Here is a 16,016-nt window from a genome sequence, read left to right as displayed (position 1 = left end):
TCTGCCTATTTTCGATGTTTACTTCTATCTACATTAGTTCTTTATCTGTTACTTTCTTTTGGGTGTTCTTCCCGTGTGGTGTCCGCATTTAAACTCGTTCCCGTTTTGTATGTGTCCGAATTATAACATAAGATATTCAGTTTTAGTGTCGTTTATTTAAATATGACAAACAACTTTAACTTCTCTGATCTTATAGTTTTTATCTGTCTAATTTTATACTTTCTATTGTCGGCTCTTCTTTTCTAGAAATTCATGAAGTAGGTGTTACTTTTTTAAATTTTCTTTCCTAAACTATAAATAGCAATAAGCAACTCGTAGCGCGTCAGCTCATGAAGAGTTAGGGCCGACAAGCCGACTGCTGGCATCGCGTGTACATATCTCAGCAGAGGTGAACGATTACTCAACCAGAACGGTGGTATCATGTGATCAGCATGATTCCTCAGCCGTTACGGTTCGTTTCCGAAATCAGATTTATATGCCTGTCGTAGCTTTCCAAATTCATCATTTCCATAGCCTACACTGGGCGAAATTTCATGAGAAAATTCCTTCCCCATGAGGACTCGAACCATGGCATATTCCGAAACGAGAAATGTCGGCATAATATCTTATACCATTAAGCTACGACGCGGGACTCCAAACTTATACTAACATTATCTAACCGAAGAATAACTGTAACATGAGTTTTTCTAGTAATTTTCGATTTTTAAACAATAATTGGTGTTTACATATATAGGCTAATGAACTGTCCTGAAATAAAAAATCGCATTTTTGACACTGGCGACGCTGATATAACCTTGGCAGTTGCGAGCGTCGTTAAATAAAATATAATTTTTATTTTTCTTACACACATACACAGACAGACACATACATACATACATACATACATACATACATACATACATACATACATACATACATACATACATACATACATACATACAAACATACATACCCCTAAAACATGTAGTATTACTCTGTAATGGAGCATGTTGTTCAATAAAAAAACACACTCATACACGCAAACGCGCGCGCACGCACGCACACACACATTCTCTCTCTCTCTCTCTCTCTCTCTCTCTCTCTCTCTCTCAGACATATTTATAAGTAAATAGCCTGAATGCTTTAGTTGAGTTAATGTCGTTCGCGATTTCATTGAGTGATAGTTGTGTTCATGTTGCAAGTTAATATGCTTTGTATTTGCGATTACTTTTTTTTTTTCATTGTGAATGGAGTTTAACACGTAAAATGAATGCTCTATTAAAATGATTTTCTTAATTCTGTGACTTGTCCTTCAAAGTAACTTACTGTATATAAATTATAGGAATGTTCCGTAGCAAAAATTACATGTTTAATAATTCTTATATTGTTGCCTTTGTCATTGAAGAAACAATGATAAAAGTAGTCAGGAACAAATATTACAGTTACCTCATAAAATTTCTATAATATCCTGAAAAGAATTTCAGAAGAAAACTCTTATTTTCCTGGTTCATATATTATTTCAAGTGGATGATTATAGATAACTTAAATTAGAAAATAAGTCTGTGTACATCTAGAAAGATAGATACCTATATTTATGAACAACCAATGTGTCAATTAATACATTTTTGTTATTATAAGTAACAAAAGTCCCGTACGAATTACATTTTCAATTACATTATTACAGCTATATTCCCAATGTTTTGTAATCAATCTAATACCACAGTCTAGTGTATACAGTTACGAAACTTGAGTTTATGAGGGTACTAGGAACAATAGACTGTGCAGGTACTATTTCGTATTGTCTGTAATGAGGCGACAGTAGCGATCCTAGTGGTTAGCAACTATCTACAGATGCATATTTACTACCTATTGAGCTTCGTGACTGTATATACTAGACTGTGCTAATACCTTCATAATGTAAAATACTTTTAATGATCATAGATTTTCTTTCTTTTTTTTTCAGGCTCTTCATTGCGGATCTGATTTTGAAGATAATACTTGCTTCACTTTTATTTTGGGCACTATATACTACATATCATTAACAGATTAATATTTGAAGGACAACATGTCACTTTCATACTTAAGTTTATCAAGAGTCTGCCTGGAATAAAATTTCATACTGATTTCTCGCTGCTGATAGACACCAGTACGTCAATTTAAGTGTACTGCGACAACTGTATATTTAAAATGGGTTACATAGAAATAGAAATTGTGTAGTAATTATTGTTTGCCTGATAACCTAGTTAACAAATAGCAATTAATTGACACAGATTTCATTAATAATGACATGAAACATTGATGACGACTGCAAAAAATCAATGACTTGCTTCTTCATTATACGTTTTCAGATTCCATGATCTTTCACATCTTTTTCATGTTACCAATGATATTCCTGGTAAAAATTTGTTTTCTTAAACTATCATTCAAAAGATGTACCGTACTTCAGTTAAGAGGAGTCTGTCGTTTAATGGGATCAAAAATATTTTTCTTTATTTGCATAATAATTATTTTTTACCGGTTTAGAATATATCCATATTTTGCCGGAACCAATGATTACAAAAATACAGAGTTTTTAAATATTTCTCCCTCCATTCCTGTCTGTCTACAAAGAAATGTTCATCAATATTCCATTCTCCCATTGTTGGGTTGATGTTCTCTGTTCAAATGGTCAATCTATTTTATATTTTTTTTGTTCTATTTAGTCCAGTATTATTTTTTGTATCTTACATCTCTCCCACATTTAGTGTCCGTTTTATTCCAATAATTTTTGTTTTATGATATCTGAAATTGAATTCTGAACATCCGTTTTTCTCCAATAATTTCGTTCCTAAAATGATCATTGCTCAAGAAACAATATATTACACTTTTACATACATACATACATACATACATACATACATACATACATACATACATACATACATACATACATACATACATACATACATACATACATACATACATACTGTACATACATGCAGTACATACATACAGCACACACACACACACAGTATACACACATATATAGGTACATAATAAATATATACATGAACGCACGCACACACACACACACATATACATACATAGGGTAGAAGTGAAATAGCCTTGCAGATTTTGAGAGCGAACAGCTCATATTGTAACAATACTGTATAATATCATATGGGTGGATAGTTCATAGTTTTTTCAGAAAAAAAAATTCTTTTTTTCTCAAATTTTTAACACCCACTTATTCGGTAACTATTGCGAGTCGGATCGTGATTTTTGCCTATATTGATAGGAAATCTAATAAAGAATTATTTATCCCTCTGGCGCATTTCAATAGTGTGAATTTTTTTCGTGTAAATGTAATTTTAAAAACCTCTAATTTAAAACTACTGCACGATGCGAGTTGGTTGCATCTTAACGCCAGAGAACACAATTCGTTGATCTCTTACATCTGTAGCAGGAGAAGAGTGTGTTAGCGGCAATGTTACCGAACTGCTGAACTTCAAGCTTAATTTTCTAATTAACCATGCATTTAATTACAAAACATAATATAGGTTTTCTATTCATTTACGTGTACCCTGTAGTGTCTTTCAGTCTGCAAGGTTATTTCACTTCTACCCTGTATATATGTATATTTCAAGAACATATGTATTCAATAAATATAATGTGCTTATTCAAATCGTTTTGCCCTAATGACAAAAAATATACATTTAATTTTAAAACGCTGTTTTCGGAACCTATATTTTTCAAGCTATTATAGACGCTTTGTAGGAAAACTATTTCAGCTAGGCTTACGAAAATGTTAGGTTATCTTACCACAAGCATAATAATGCTTCCCTATCAGATTTATTGAAGTATATAAAACTTATTCTGATATACATTTCCTTATATGAGAAAACAAGTTTTCAAAATATTAAAAGATTCAAATATGTTCCAAGACCATAATATTTAAACGAACTCCATTCTTTCTGGTAAGAATGCCTCTATTACTTTTACGTCTATGACGTTAAAATTTCTTTGTCATACGAAATGTAAGAAATGAGGGAATTGTACCAATATATATGAATGTATTTTGATCATTAATGAAAACTTTATTATTTTATTATTTTTTTCAATAAGTAAAACAATGTATCAGAATTTCTAGCACATATTTAAAGATTACAAAGACAATATAATAAGCAAAAAAAAAATCGTGTGCTTCTAACAATAATTATTAGAACTTAAACTATGAGAAATTAAAAATGTACCGGTAGTTTTATCTTTAGAAATTTCGCATGGCGTAACAACCAACTCCTCCTATAATATACGTGTACTCGGAAAGAAGATAAATTTTATTCTTGTTTTCCGTATTGAAAAAAGAACCACTTTTAATTCGAAATATAATGTAGATAAATGAATCATAACGTATTCCTTTAAATAAATGTAGGGTAAGGTTGCTATCAATGGGCCGGTTCCTTCGATGGGCCGGCTCGATATCTCCATATGTATTGACAATAGGCACACTCTGGTTGCTGTTCAGTGTACTTCAGGTTGCCAAAGTGTCGCCACATTAGTTGCGATTTGCTCGACGCAGACCCAAAGCAGCAGTGAAAGAAGTTAAGATTTTCACGTTATTCTTCTAATTTACTAATGTAATGAAGGAAGCATTTCTGTCAAATATTAATACTTTATAAATTTCTACAGATAGTGTCTGAAAGTACGGTGAATTCTCGTTATTTAGTCATATTTACATTATAAATTTAGTTACTATGAACGGAGACAGGGTCATGTTAAACGATGCAGTGCTAGTTGCCTTCAATGAGCCACTCCGAGTTGCTGTGAATGGGCTAGTGGCCCAATGATGGAAACCGTACCCGCGCGCACTTTCGTAACTACTGTTTCAAATTAGTTAACAAAGAGCCGTGCTAGCTGATTTAATACGTGTATAATGTAAACGAATGATTAGTTATACATTCATATATTATAAATATATATGCTTCCTTTCCTAGATGCTGTTAAAAATGAAATATGGTCAGTGGCAGGAAGATGATATGAGTCGTGCTTTAGCTGCAGTACGAAATGGTGACATGGGTGTCAATGAGGCTGCCAGAACATATAGTATGCCCAGGGTAACATTACAAAGACATTTAGCGGGCAAGAGTTATTTTGCTGTTCAACATAAAAAAATTATAGATAGCATAGCTGACCTTCCCGCAGAAGTGGAAAATGAACTTGTTGCTCATGTTCTCTGAGGAATTTATGTTTTTATTACACCCAGAGAACTGCGCTTGCTAGCATTTGATATAGCAGAGAGGAACGAAATTCTTCATAGATTCAGTAAAGAAAAGAGAATGGCCGCAAAGAAATGGTATTATGCATTTAAGAGAAGATATCCTCAACTTAACTTGCGTCAACCAGAGTCGACCTCTTTTGCTCGAGCTATGGGGTTTGATAAAGAAAACGTAAGACACTTTCTTGACACCATGAAGAAAATTGTTGATGTAACCCAACTCGATTCAACGCGAGTATTCAACATTGTTCAGATTGGTTTATCAACTGTGTAAAAGAAACCTAGAAAGGTACTCGCCTTCAAAGATAAAAGAGCAGTGAAGAAAGAAGTTCCACTACTACTCCATTTTGCTGCACAAGTACTACGTGTCAGTATGTTCCACCACTGATCATCTACAAACGTTTGCGTTCTGGGGAAAGGTTAGAAAATGGAGCTCCACCTGGAGAAATTTTTGCTTATAATCCTGAAAGTGGACACATTAACAAAGATGTATTTGTGAGGTGGTTAAGGCATTTCATCAACACTATCCTTCCTTCAAAGGAAATACAAGTCTTGCTTCTTCCCGATGGACATTCAACACACACCAGAAATCTCGATGCTCTAGATATTGCTCGAGAGAATAGAGTCATCATGCTGGCACTTCCAGGACACACTACTCATAGGTTGCAGTCACTGAACTTGTCGTGTTTTAAGCATTTGAATAAGCAAACCTGAAGTTGTTACTCATTTTCATATTCCACGACTGTCTGGTAAAGCGTATGGACTGGCGTCAACAATAGGGACTGTAGTGAATGGATTTGCAAAAATAGGAGTTTGGCGAGTCAATAGGGATGTGTTCCAAAATTGGCATTTTGTGGCAGTGATGCAGTTTGAAACAAATGATGTTCCAGTTATGGAAGCTTGTACAATTGAGCTTGTCAATGAAGAAATTCCAGAACCAAATAGGCCTAATACCAAGTTTCCAGAAAAAGGGAGCAATAGCATCTGGAAATTAAGATAGTTTAGAATCTCTTCCAACTGATGCAGCAACATTGATACCAAAATTGCAAGTTTCCTCGGGTGAAATATCTCCTATATCAAACAAAATGTCTCTCGAAAGAAGTGCAAATAAAGCTCAGAAAATAATGATCACGAGTAGTCCGTACAAGCAGAGACTGGAAGAGGTAAAAAGCAAACAACTAAAAGGAGACGTCTTGAAAATTCTGCACTGGAAAAGTCAGCTCAAACCAAACTCTCGTTTTCTTCAAATGGTTCAACGAGATGTAATTCTAAGAAGGAGTCATGGTATTGTGGCATCTGTTGCAAGACATAAAAGAAGATATGATTCACTGTCTGTCATGTAGCGAGTGGGTTCATGAGAATTATGCTGGTGTTACAAAAGGACCCAAAGTGTTCTATTGCGAAAACTGTGACTAAAGTGTGAAAATATTTTATAAAAGTTTTGTTTTGTCTCATCATAGCTGCTATAAACAAAACTGAAGCCATGGTTTTCGTTGTACGTTCTTTTTCAACTTTTCAGTTTTTTATTTGGTCAGCCAACGAGAGAAAAAGGATAGAGTTTAGAGTTTAGGGTTAAATAATGTTATTCAATTGTTTTGATATGTTTTGTTTTCAGTGTATATAAATTGGTGTTTTGTTTGATTAGCCTTTAAACTATGGTTATTTTGAAATGTTTTAGTTTTGTTTAATCACATTATATAGAACAAATAGGGCCTAAAGTGTTTTTTTTTTTTCATTTCTGTAAGATATTAAATCATTTGAGATAGAAATGCTGAAAGTCTCAGCCTGATTACAAACTAACAATGATGTATTTCGTTTTCTTGTGTTAATGAAATATCTGAAGATTTTTAAAGTGCCCTAGTGGTCTTGCTTGGGATCGAATACATGTTCTATGGTTCCATATGCCAACACACTACTCCTATTAATGCAGAAAATATTGTGTATTGGCATTTACTTAGACGTGGGTTGAATTTAACAATATTATTCTGCAGCCGATTCCTGGAAACTACCTGGCCCAAAGAAGGAAACGAGTCTCCTTCATTGGGCCGATGATGCTTATCGTTATTTTCCAAATATTTCATTTACATCGAATACTTATGACTTCTATTTGTAGAGTAGTGAAATACAGAAGGCAATATTTAAGTTTACTTGAAAAAGGAAACAAATATTACTTTATCCGACGATATTATATAAGATTTCTTTTAAGTGCCCATTGATAGCAACCTTCCCCTATATGTCATACGAGTTGGTTTCCAGGTTATCGAGTTTAAAGCGAGCCGAGTGTGATAGATTGTAAAAGACGGTAAAATCTTTAAGATGACTTCCTCGAGGAAGAAATTAAATATCTGAGGTGAAGATTCTGTAATTATGACTACATGTGTCGGAGGAATTGTCCGGAACATTTTTCCGAAAGAAATAAAATTACCACTCCATGTATGAAAATTGAAGAAGGAGAAGATGGGACGAAGAACACTGATCAGACTGATATTTTCAGGTACTTGAGATGCGTTATAGCTTGAGTACCGGCATTTAAGTTGTGCTTAGTGTGAAATAATTCAATTCTCTGAAGATGAAATTAGTGAGTGAATAAATAATCTGGTTTATCGTGTAATTTAAAACTTAAATTCTAAGGTTAATCTTGAGAAATATATTTGTGTTCTCTTATTTGAGTATGACAAACTTACGCAGTGTGCAGAACAATAAATTAAACAAACTTCGTTAAGCAATAATTGAGACCAAGATAATTATTTTAACAAAAAATCAACGTCTGAAATTGTAATTCTTCAAGGCTAGAGGGTGATACGGTTTGTTGTTGAAAATTACTTGCATTGTGCCCATTTATTTCCGCACGTATTTTATTGGTAGAACTTTTGTGCACCTTGTAAAGAACATTAAATAATAATGCAATATGAATACGACTCAACTGTGCGCTAAACAGTGCTTTGATGCAAAAATAAAATGCATGTCGGCCTGTCCAAGGGACCTGCCCCGAACTGGCTCTCGGGGCATGGAGCAGAAAGCAAGTGGATGAGAGCGCGAGGATGAGTGCTGTGGAGGAATGAAGCTCGAATCGTGTTTTGCTCAGTGGAGCGGCTTTTATTTATACAGGGACATCATTTTATTTTTATTTCAATTTTTATTGCACCTGAGTTTTTGAATGTACTTCACTCCCACCCCCTCTACTAGTAAACTCCAACCGTCCTTCCACAGAACCAAGCGTATACAGTCAAAGTCGCCTTAAGGTCGTAGTAAACACAAACAGTATTGAGTTAGTGAGTATAGTACGTTCAAGAAATATGTTCGCGTTTTCCAGTGACGAAAGAGCTTTCAATCTTGAATCATATTTTCGCACAGGTACTGTCGTTCGTTTGCCTACGTCTCATCACGATTTCCCTCACCCGCAACTGTTTAAAATAACTTAAATAAAAGTAATTAACTGTCACGTGATTTCCCCCCTTTCTACGATTCTGCAACATAACCACTTGGACGGACAATAGATAGTATGTCTGAGTAATGTTATCTGTGCGGGTCGGGCAGAAGTGAAGATTGAATTTACAGTACGTAAGGTACTCTTTTATATAATAGGTATATAATTATTTCAACATGAGTTACTAGTACGAAGGACGAAAGTGGTAATTGGAATTAGATGCAATAGTCTATAGTGCGATAATATGCACAAAAGAACTGAAGCCTGTATCTAAATGAACAGACACCATTTTCAAAAATGTGTTTAAATATCCATATTATGATTAATTATTTTTCAATTTAACTTCATTCTCTATATTGTACGCTAATGTGCTGTAGACAGTATAATACACACTGCATAATGAATACGTTCGCATGGATAACTCAGTTCGTGAGCAAAAACACTTATTGTTAATCTGTACTGTATTTTGATTAAACAAAAAACTAATGAAAATTATCAAACTCAAAATTACGAAATTTCCTAATTTACGTAAATGGATGAACTACTTTTCTTCCCTCCTATACCTAATAAAGTGATTTGTTTGTATTTTACCCCAGAATCATCGAACTTCAATCGTGGAAGGGGGTAGCAAACTGTGTTTCCGGCTCTGCACCATTAATCCAAAGGTATAGCCAGGTTAATATTAAAAATGTTAGTAAAAATAAAATGATGTCCCTGTATGTTCAAATAAATGCTTCTCAGATAACAATTATTGTCAGTTTAATTGTATGTACAATAATTGCTCTAAACATCTACTTAATAGTCCAATTAGCATTATGCCTAAATAATATGTGCCCTTGCATGTGCCAAACTAAACAAAATAATAAGATTAGTTTAATTCAGAGATTACAGAATACTTTACACATAAAGATCATTTCTCTTGACTACAAAAAAAATTCCAAGAGATTACACTACGTGTGTGTCTGTGCTATGAGACGTGAAATATCTGGACATACAGACTTACAAAATAGAGAATAGGAATCACCGGCACATAAACAATGTCAGTACGACAAGATTACAGTACGCCGGCATCTCTAATAGCTAACATTAGTCGTCAGAAATGCTAAACATTAGTATCGTTGCAACTATTAATAACAATATCAGAAATATTACTATTGTTATTATTATTAATATTACTTAGAATTAAATTTGTCTCGTTTAAGGAGGCTTTCTTAAGATTCTCAGGTCCACCGCTGTGAAGTAACGGTTAGCATGACTGACCGCGCAACGAGGAGGCTCGGGTTGATATCCTGGTTGGAAAAGTTACCTGTCTGAGATTTTTTCCGGGGTTTCTCTCAATACATTAAGAACAAATGCTAAGCAACTTTCGGTACTGGACCCTGGACTCATTTCGCTGGCATTATCATCTTCATCTCACTCAGACCTTAGATAATCACCGCAGTCGATAAAGCGTCGTGATATAAACCAATGAAAAGGAAAAGATCCTGAGTCATTTTTGTACGACCTCTTCTACGACTAAATCATAGGTAATAGCATGTTTATTTTTATAGTGATGCTCCACATTATATTCGCCACTAAAGTCCACAAATCAGGCATCTCGAACATTTATTTACTCGAAGAACGAAATATTTGCCTTTCCAGTCTATATCCTGGATAAAGGAACCTGCGCATCTCCTCTCCAATCTGCATTGTTCGAATTCATATTATTAGAGCGATCGGGGTTTAGACAATACCATTGGGTATAAATAGGCGTTTCCTTAGCCGACGTCCCCGTCTTTCCATTATAATTTAAACAAGTTATTTTCGAATTTTCTAACGTATATCAAATAACAGAAATAAGTCTATTTCATTTATTCGGTTATTGAAAATAAAGTTACATATAAGTCTAAGTCTATTTATAAGCAATACAAGACGTTTATATTGCAAGTAATGCTTACAGTGTATTTAGATTTACTTCTTTTGCTTTATATACGTTACAAAATATGTAAATAACTTATTTTAGTTATATTACAAAGAGGGAGGGGGTATAGTCCTCTAAAAAGACGTCTATATATTCAATAGTATTTCCTAAATTCCGAACGCTCTACAGCGAGTAAGGGGTATAAGTGCCATTATTTTAACTGATGATTATTCATGTCATAAGGAAGAAAAAATGTCCTCACCATTTTTTATAATTGCAATATTTAACCAATTATTAAAGTTTACAATATTAGGCGTTTGGCAACATTGGTGGATGGGAAGAGGGAGTTTACAAGTACACAGTACAGCTCAAGCGGATACAGACATACCGGTACAAAACAGATACTCTATTCTAATGCAGGGGCGGACCAGAACAACTGTTGTTAGGCTACATAAAACGAACAGAAAATAGAAACTTTCAATCTCATTAATAGAACTTTATGGTAAATTTCAATTTTATTTAACAATATTGGGAATGTTGGTCCATTTTTTTATTATACCGGTACGTCTAAAAAATAAACAATAATGGTTTACTGCACAAAATCACATGAAATTTTTTAAAATGCAACATTTTAATCTCTCCCGCTTTCATAAAGCAGTACCATTTTTAAAGAAATTTCTGGTTGTGTGATTTTCGAAATGAGGTAAGAGACTCCTAGTTTCTAATAAATCGTTGAGAAACTGCTACAAAAGTTCGCCGATTAGGTAACCTTCATTACGGAAAACATTCACGGTACAGCTTCTTGCCTCACTTGAATTACGACGATTTTCTCCATAAATTAGTAACATAATTATGATATTCCTAAACTGTGAATGGCATTGTACGTTGTTTATCAAATACCTGGTACCGAACTGTCATCCGTTCGGCAGTAGAGCTATGGACAGGAAGCTTGATCTCAGCTGATATGTACTTACGTCTGTGCTGAGTACTGCCTGCTGAACATGTTGCCACGTCTCTCAGGCCAGAATATTAACAAATTTAAGCATGCAATTAATTTAATTTCACGAAAACGTAATAGAACACACAAATATGTATTTAAACTAATATTAACTCTTTGCTAGATATACCTACAGATGTAACTGTTTTCGTAATTTTACTAACGATATAAGCAGTATAACGCGAATAAAATAAGAGAAAAAATATTTTTTTCTGGGAAAACTATCAAGTTTCGACCCTATGTTATATGGACATTTTTTTATCCTGTAAACCATCTCCGACGACTGTGAAAAGGACGGCATTTATACCCCTTACACCCCGTATATACGATGCAATTTGTACGACGAACTACATCCACAACATCACGACTCTAGACTCTGCAGGCAGGAATACCACAGTCTAGTATATACAGTCACGAAGCTCAATACGTAGTAAATATGTATCCATAGATAGTTGCTAACCACTAGGATCGCTACTATCGCTATATTACAGACAATGCGAAATACTCGTAGTACCTGCACAGTCTATTGTTTCTAGTACCTTCATAAAGTCAAGCTTCGTGACTGTAGTATGTACTAGACTGTGGGAATACTACGACCCTCTCTGCACTGCCCCGTCTCTCGCTGTATGCCCTAGGAGCTGAATGTCCCCAGTGAGCATGGCTGCAGTAGATGACCATGACCGCTACAAAACGCTCACCATACGCTTCATATCTCAAATTTGCATTTTTTAGGCTGTGGTTCTTTTTTCAAAGCATCCTTCAATTTGTAACTTACATAATTTGGTAAAAAAAAAAAGATAATAAAAGTGTGTAAGAGGGGGATGTCAAGTACGGTACTTTAATACTTCACTATTTATTACTGTATCCTTATCTACATTATAATTGTTACATCTTTGCCCATGAATCTGCATAAAAAAACCCAATATGAGAAAACAGATTCGTGTCAGGAAGACAGTTTGAGCAAACATGTTTGTATCTGTGCGACAGCCCGTGGACGGACAAGGACAACCGGCCTACTGCTGGACGTATATGCACGTGTCTTATTTCTACTTCATCTACCCTCCAATGCATAATACATTTTAAAATTCAATCAACTTTAGGGTTACCTTCTGTCCGGCAAAAGGAGGACATGTCCCCTTTTTTAATCATTTTATCCTGTCCGGCAAGCATTTAAAAAAATGAAATGTCCAGAATTTAACATTTCAACTAGAATTAATATGAATATTGAATAATGTGCGATATGATGCATAGAATATATAAAACAAATGGTGAAAATCTATTAAAGAATTTAGCTACTTTGAATGGTTGAAGCTAGAGCACATAAAAAAAAACATAAAATATGATGACCTATTGACATGCATTGAATTCTTACACTCTAAAAATGTCACTATTCATGATTCTAAACTATTTTATCAATTTTATTCTGCAATGTACAAAGATATGCCAATCAAGTTAATTTGGACAAAGATTTAACTTTAAACAATGGTGCAAATTCTTCAATTCCAATACTTCTGCGAGCATTGAAACTTTCTCAGAACTCTTAAAAAATGTCAATTCTATTTATTTATCCTAAGTAACAATGGAAGTGTTGAGAGAGTATTTTCCCTAATATCTGCTCAATGGACAAAAGAACGAAATCGCATGCTAACGGAGACAGTCAGAGGTATCATCATGGTGAAATATAATTTCAAGGACATAAATGTCATGTTTTATTTAACGACACTCGCAACTGCAAAGGTTATATCAGCGTCGCCGGATGTGCCGGAATTTTGTCCCGCAGGAGTTCTTTTACATGCCAATAAATCTACTGACATGAGCCTATTGCATTTAAGCACACTTAAATGCCATCGACCTGGCCCGGGATCGAACCCGCAACCTTAGGCATAGATGGCCAGAGCTATACCAACTCGCCATCCAGGTCGACCTTCGAGGACATATCCTGTGAACAGTTCCATAGTTGTTTGTTACAAGATATAAGTTCGTCTCTTCAGACTCTTGTGCACAAAGTGTGTTCCACCGATAAGTAGGGTACAGATGTAATACTGATCCAGCAAGTAGTGAGAGAACTAAGGTAAGCCATTGTTTTTATCTTTAATTTTGTTCATACCAATTTTTAAAAAGTCCTCCTATTTTCAGCAATGTCCTATTATTTTGCATTCCATGTCCTCCTATAGAATTTCTTCTCATGCTAACCATAACTTTGTTTCAACTTGACTGCTTAGCAATTTAATACCACTCTCAGAAATGCTTAATGTTTTCATACTCAGGACGACAATAAATGGTTTGTACGAGTATATGTCTGAAAAACTTTAATGTGGTCCTGATATGATGTCGCAGTTCTAAAGTTTAAATTAAAGCGCGGTAAATTCTATACCACATATAACGACCAGTTATAAAAGTAAATTTGCACACAGTACTCGAACCTAGTGATGTTTACAGTGTCTCTAGTCGATTAAATATGCCCATTGTGTAATCCAATGCAAATAGCCGGATTTTCGGCAAGTTTTAATGAGTGACAGGAAGACGGGCAATGTAGAGCGAACGGTGTTGTAATGTTAATGTTATGTTTTATTTAACGACGCTCGCAACTGCAGAGGTTATATCAGCGTCGCCGGATGTGCCGGAATTTTGTCCCGAAGGAGTTCTTTTACATGCCAGTAAATCTACTGACATGAGCCTGTCGCATTTAAGCACACTTAATGCCATCGACCTGGTCCGGGATCGAACCCGCAACCTTGGGCATAGAAGGCCAGCGCTATACCAACTCGCCAACCAGGTCGACACGGTGTTGTATAACTTAACACTTTTCATACACACAGTCACTGTTTAGAACAATAAGTAGGTCGTAAGTCGTATGAATTTGAAGCCAACACTGATATCTCTCCAGTGTTTAATGAATCAAGAACATTACTTTGCATACAGGCATTGAGAACCAAGAAACGACTACCACACGCAAGCGATAGATGTTGCCTGGGTAGTTAAGGGGAGGCAGAGGTGAAATTTTGAACAAAACTGAATAAAAAATGAAAAATTTGTTTTTTTTTTATTATCTTTAACTTTCATATTCCGATGTTAGTTTTTGATTTTGTGCCCTTTAAAAGTATGAAATTAAAACCAAGATAACTGTATTACTATATTATTTCCATAATAAACTAATATTTATCATTATTTATATACCTTCTCTGAACATATAAATAAAAAGAAATATTGAACATTTCTTACAATATGGTGCATGGAGCATTTTATATCAAACGATATAAAGTTTTATAAAATTATTAATATTTACAGAACTATTGTACTTAGAAAGTTGAAACTTGGTATATCCATTACTAATAACATATTTAGTATCCATGATCAATTTCAAACAAATCGGATAAATTTTGTGTATTTTGAAATATTCACCTCTGCCTCCCCTTAAGCGAATATGTTTAAAACTCTTTTGTACACAGAAGAATAACGTCTGGTAGGCGTTCTGATATGTACAGGATACCTCTTCACAGACTTATTCCACAAAATAAACTGCTTTGCAAATGTACACTAAATAATAAAACTTATAGAACTAAAACCTTCAATAAATTATAGGCTATCAGTGGCATTAGCTTTGTGTGATACATGGGATAAATTACTATTCTTCGCCTCGTCTTCTCTTAATGGTTATTACTGAATGCTAAGTTCATCCGTCATTCTCTTAAACCAGAAAACTGTTCAGTTTCTTCTAAAGTAATATCATGTCTCATAATTTATTTCAGCAGTTCTGATGTCTTGAAAGTAATGGTGAGGTTGCAAAGTCTCTTCTGCTATCGCGTTTACAATATGTAACACGATTTTATATGTAATGTAGGAAAAGACTATTCAACTATGACAAGCAACAGATTTATCCCCCACAGACATAAAATGCATGTTCTTCTTCTCGCTAACTTATGCGTGCCTAGTGTTAGGGATTGGATCAAATATCTTCAGCAACATGACTAGTCAATGCCTGTAAAACTTTCGGAATCATTTTTACGACATTTACAGAACACACAGTAACAGAGATCAGGTTTTCTCTGACTCTCTTAATAACATTATAATTCCATATGCCAAAGGCGCATCTGCATTTTTTTATTATTTATTTAAACAGAAACGGTACAGGACTTCATTTAAATTGAATCACAGGTGTAAGCCTGATGTGTTCTAGCGTTACACTTCTTCAGGAGCAAGCAGCATTCTTTCTTGATAAGTGCGACAATAGTCAGCAAGCGGAAAAGTCGCGAAGTCGGATAAACTCGTAAGAAAAAAATACCGTACTGACGAAACACCGTTTAATTTTTGTCTTTAATCTGTGTTAGATAACGGAGAATGAACAATGCTCATTTCACGTTAAACATAATGTAGGAAAATTTAGTGACGTAAATTTTTATTGTTTTTGTTTTTAATATTGATGTTGTTGTATATAAGAAATTTCTCCATTGCAATAAAA

The 16,016-nt window shown here is 34.5% G+C and overlaps 2 protein-coding genes across 4 annotated transcripts in view; one reads left to right on the top strand and one right to left on the bottom strand.

Annotated features, from left to right (window-relative positions):
- Positions 1 to 9,152, top strand: part of LOC138706224 (fatty acyl-CoA reductase wat-like) — a 72,741-nt gene extending 63,589 nt beyond the window's left edge. For all 3 annotated transcript variants that reach the window (XM_069835265.1, XM_069835264.1, XM_069835266.1), the window contains exon 9: positions 1,943 to 9,152. In XM_069835265.1, coding sequence (XP_069691366.1) covers positions 1,943 to 2,021 — 79 coding nt within the window. In that variant the 3' untranslated portion in view covers positions 2,022 to 9,152. The remainder of the gene's footprint in view (positions 1 to 1,942) is intronic.
- Positions 1 to 16,016, bottom strand: part of LOC138706225 (fatty acyl-CoA reductase wat-like) — a 335,996-nt gene that overhangs the window by 126,757 nt on the left and 193,223 nt on the right. The gene's annotated exons all lie outside the window — the stretch shown is intronic.

This window comes from Periplaneta americana, chromosome 9 (genome assembly GCF_040183065.1).
Source record: "Periplaneta americana isolate PAMFEO1 chromosome 9, P.americana_PAMFEO1_priV1, whole genome shotgun sequence".
NCBI classification, from domain to species: Eukaryota; Metazoa; Arthropoda; class Insecta; order Blattodea; family Blattidae; genus Periplaneta; species Periplaneta americana.
Note: the sequence above shows the minus strand (reverse complement) of the source record. Positions and strands in the feature narration are given on the sequence as shown.